This window comes from Vitis riparia, chromosome 9 (assembly GCF_004353265.1).
Source record: "Vitis riparia cultivar Riparia Gloire de Montpellier isolate 1030 chromosome 9, EGFV_Vit.rip_1.0, whole genome shotgun sequence".
Taxonomy (NCBI): Eukaryota; Viridiplantae; Streptophyta; class Magnoliopsida; order Vitales; family Vitaceae; genus Vitis; species Vitis riparia.
In genome coordinates, this window is record NC_048439.1 from 7,532,305 (window position 1) to 7,536,872 (window position 4,568).

The 4,568-nt window shown below is 38.8% G+C and overlaps 1 protein-coding gene across 1 annotated transcript; it reads right to left on the bottom strand.

The window, feature by feature from the left end:
• Positions 1-501: 501 nt before the first annotated feature.
• LOC117921752 (pentatricopeptide repeat-containing protein At4g14050, mitochondrial-like) lies at positions 502-3,768 on the bottom strand. The gene has a single exon (XM_034839713.1). The coding sequence runs from the start codon at positions 3,766-3,768 to the stop codon at positions 502-504; it is 3,267 nt and encodes a 1,088-aa protein (XP_034695604.1).
• Between the last annotated feature and the right edge of the window lie 800 nt (positions 3,769-4,568).

Consider the following 4,568-nt stretch of genomic DNA (forward strand, 5'->3'; position numbering starts at 1 on the left):
TTTTCAATAATGCTTTGTATTTTACATGATTTTTCTGATATTTCGCTTCATAAAAGGTATATGCATCATCAACATTGTTATGATTTTCTACTCACGTTGAAGCTAAATGTAAGAGAGAATGCATATCTGAAGGGGCTTTCTCCAAGAGTTGATTTGTAAAGCTTCCTGACTCCAAGTAAACTCTTAGCAAATGCTACCCAAACTAATGAAAAGATGTTCAAAACCCCCTACAGCTTACTCTGAGTAAACCTTGTACACCAAATTCTAAGCCATTGACCTCTCCCAAAGCCTATACCCAAAGGGGAACAGGAAACATTTTCAGGTTTTCCCTTTTTCTTCTTCTCGAAATAAATGGTTAAATTGTCCTCTCAAAAACTGGCTGAAATACCATGAAAACAATTACTGAAGAGCACAATGGTATGTTCTATTATAATTTGCAGTCACATAATCCATTTATCAAAACTTTTCTTTCTGTAGTAATACACATTTTACAAGCATATACTACCAGTAATCCCCACAAGAACATTTTCCATTTTCAAAATGATGAAACCGGTTTGTATCCCTTACAATGATCCGGCGGCCTGTGATCTTGGAAATGAACTTGGTTGCAGTGTGACAATCACCACATATTCGAAGGTTTTTGAAAACTCGGATTGTGGATTTCTCAGGTAAGCTAATGAGGCCCAAACTAAGTGCCAATCGTTCACTGTGTTGCAGCAAATACTCTTCTTCTTCCACCTCCTTAATATCCTTGACATTTTGAAGAATAAAGCTAGTGTCTGGGATATATCCCAAACCCTTACTTTGCAAGGTCAAGTGTCTTAAATTATTGTAGATTTCCTCTGTTTTGGGATGTGTCTTTGATCCAGCATGAAAAATCTGAATCTCACTGTTAATCTCAATCCAGCTAACACCTGCGTCTTTCTTCACCCCTTTCATTTTCATCATTTGCCTTATATCTTCAACCTCCTTCCATCTTCCTGCTGCAGCATAGATGTTGGACATTATAACATAGGGCCCTGGATTTTGTGGGTCTAATTCAAAAAGGCGTTGAGCTGCCAGCCTCCCCATATCCATGTCCTTGTGTACTCTGCAAGCTCCCAATAGGGCACCCCATGTGGATACCTCTGGCTCAATTGGCATTTTCTCAACAAATTCCTTGGCATCTTCCAGTCGTCCAGCACGACCAAGAAGATCAACCATACAAGTGTAATGCTCTGCCTTTGCTTCAATGTTGTAATCCTCTTGCATGGAGGTGAAAATTCTCAAGCCTTCCTCTACCAATCCAGTGTGACTGCAAGCTGAAAGTATAGCCAGGAAGGTGATTTCATTTGGATACATCCCTTTTTTTTGCATTTCCTCATAAAGAATAAGGGCTTCTTTGCTGCATCCATGCTTTGAGTAACCACTAATCATTGCATTCCAAGAGACGATGTTTTTCCCATTCATATTGTCAAACACTGTTCTCGCTTTTGTTATGGCCCCACATTTTGAGTACATGTCAACCAAGGCAGTCTCAAGAACTACTGAACAGTTTATAAATCCCTTCTTGATAATAAGGCTGTGAAGTTGGTCCCCATGTTCAAGGGCTGGAAGGCTAGAACATAAGTTGACAATAGTCACCATTGTTAAGACATCATATTCAATATCACTTTCCAGCATTTCTAGAAAGTGATTGAAGCTTTCCTTTTTCAACCCTCTGTTTGCATAACCTGCAAGAATAGAATTCCATGAGGCCGTGTTTCTCTGTTCCATCTGATCAAACAAATTTTTGGCATCATTTACTCTCCCAGAGTTCACAAATGCAGAAACCATTACATTGTTGAGGATGACATCTTTCTTTATTGTCTGATCATAAACTTTCCATGCATAATCCATCGACCCACACTTTGCAAACATATCAACAAGCACTACTTGTAGGATCCCTTCCTCTTCCATGGTGTTTCTTACTATAAAATTGTGGAGCTCTCTCCCTTTTTGAGAGTCAGAAAGACTTACACATGAGGAGAGCATACTAGATAGAGAAAAACAATCTGGTTTTATTCCATTGAGCTGCATTTGTTTGAAAAGTCGCAAAGCTTCCTGAGTTTCGCCATTTTGCTCATACCCCTCAATCATCGAATTCCATGAGTAGGCATTCCTTTCTGCCATCCAATTGAAGATCTCCTTAGCATAGTTCAATCTTCCACACTCTGAATACATGTGAACCAATTCAGTTTCTACAATTATATTCTTTGTGATATTTGCTCTAATAAGGTGTGCATGGATTTGCCTCCCTTGATTATCGTTCCCTTGATTGGCACAAAGGGTCAATAGAGTAGTGAATGTAAATTGATCAGGTTGAATACCATCCTCTGATTGCATATCATGATAAAGTTCGAGTGCTTCTTCCGCTTTACCCTCTTGAACATACCCTGCAAGTAGAGCATTATATGAAACTTCATTCCTCTCCAACAAACTCCTAAAAACCTGGTGAGCTTCTTCTACCATCCCACATTTTGAGTACATATCCACTAATGCACTCCCCAGAAAGATGTCAGAATTGAGTAGATTCCTGACTAAATGGCCATGCAATTCACGACCCTTTCCAATGTCAGCCAAACCAGCAGAAGCCATGAGAATGCTTCCTAAGTTGAACCTATTGCTCTTATAACCCGACTCCTGCATTCTCAAGAACAACACCAGAGCATCATTAAAATGTCCAAACTGTGCTTCTGCTGATATAATCGAGTTCCAAGTAACTTGATTCCTCTCTCCCATTTCATCAAAAACCTTCAAACAACTCTCTTCATCACCACATTTTGCATACATATCAATAAGAGAATTACCCACAAAAGTGTCACCCTTAAATCCACAGGCAATCAACTTAGAATGCACTTGCTTCCCTCCGTCTCTAGATCTCAAGGCACCACAAACCCTTAATGCAGAAGCACAAGTGAAATTATCCGGGCACACACCAATCTTCAGCATCCTGTCAAAGATTCCCCAAGCCTCCTCCCAACTCAATATCTTAACATACCCTGCAATGACTGCATTCCAAGTAACTACACTGGTTCCCTCAATCTCATCCAATGAAGTGACTGCATCATCCATCCAACCAAACCTAGCATACCCATCAACCAGCGCCCCGCCCACGAAGAAATTACAATTCAAGCCTGCCTTAACAACCGAACTCTGCAGCTGCCGAACCCCACCCATGTCTTCCATGGCAATGCACGCCTTGATCACACTTGGAAACGTAAACTTATCTGAAAAATTCCCTGAACCTCGCATTCTACCATACAACCTCAACACTTCCATATAATCATCGACACGTGCATACGCAAGGATCATGGTATTCCAAGCCGTCAAGTTTCGTTCAGGCATTTCTTCAAACAGTTTCCGCGCGTAACACAAATCATCTAAACACCCACTTCTAGCATAAAGCATAAGAATTTTAGTCATTAAATAGGCATCTGGGTTATACCCATTAGAGATCATCTGGGTATGGATTGATTTTCCGCGCTGGAACGAGTTGGAATCAATGCAGTCCTGGATGAGGGAAGAGTAAGGTAATGGGTTGACGTCGGAGGCGGGTTTAGTGTGAATTGAACTGGGTTTTGGAGAATCTGGGCCATTGAATTTGAGTTTGATGGTGGTGGTAGTATGGCCGAAATGGGCTGAGAAGGACTTGGAGTTGGGGTTCGGAAGGAGAAAGAAATGGCGGGAATAGTGACAGTTAAAGTGGTTGAGAGATGGTTGAAAGAGGTAGTTAATGGATAGGTTCATGTTTGTTTGTTTTAAGACATTCGACTAAATGGAAGGTGGCGCGTTGTATTGGGACTCCTCTGATCTACCCATCAATATCTTACATTTTGGGCCATGATCCTGTGAGAAATGATTTAACACATGATTTTACAGGGTTTTGATGGATACCCCCCAAAAAGCTCAATATGTATTCAATTGAATATTAAGCATGTAAATTCAACCAATACCAATCTAAAAATATTAGACTTGCCTCTTTTAAAAGATGAACATCATATACGCTCACTGATTGAACATAAAAAAATACAGTGACAAGTGCAGGCAGACCTTTCAAAATAACACATCTTACACCTAATACACTTTCTTTTTCTTCTTTTTATCCAAAAGCTCTCAAATTAGTAAAAAAACTTCGCACTATTTTTGCATTTTTATTATTTTATATACTACCAAACAATTTAAAGTGAAACAAGGAAAAAGGCTTAAGGCTAAAGCAAGTGCAGTAAGAAATTGTTCAAAGAGATTTTAGAATGCAACACTCTTTTCTACACAAGCATTTCCTCCCCTAAAGAAGCAATTGCAATTGGGAAAAGTGTGTTTCTATGCACTCGAATGAAAAAAAATCATAAAATAAAAACTTAAGTTTATAAAATACAAATTTCAAGTAATTATAAAAAAAAAAAAATTAACATTTTATGCACTTTTTGATTACTACGTTTAACCAAAATGAATGCATAAAACTTAAATTACTTTTAGAGAAGTCCTATTTTATAATTATTTTCATATGAGTGTATGAAAACTCCTTAGAAATGCAGTAATCTCCATGA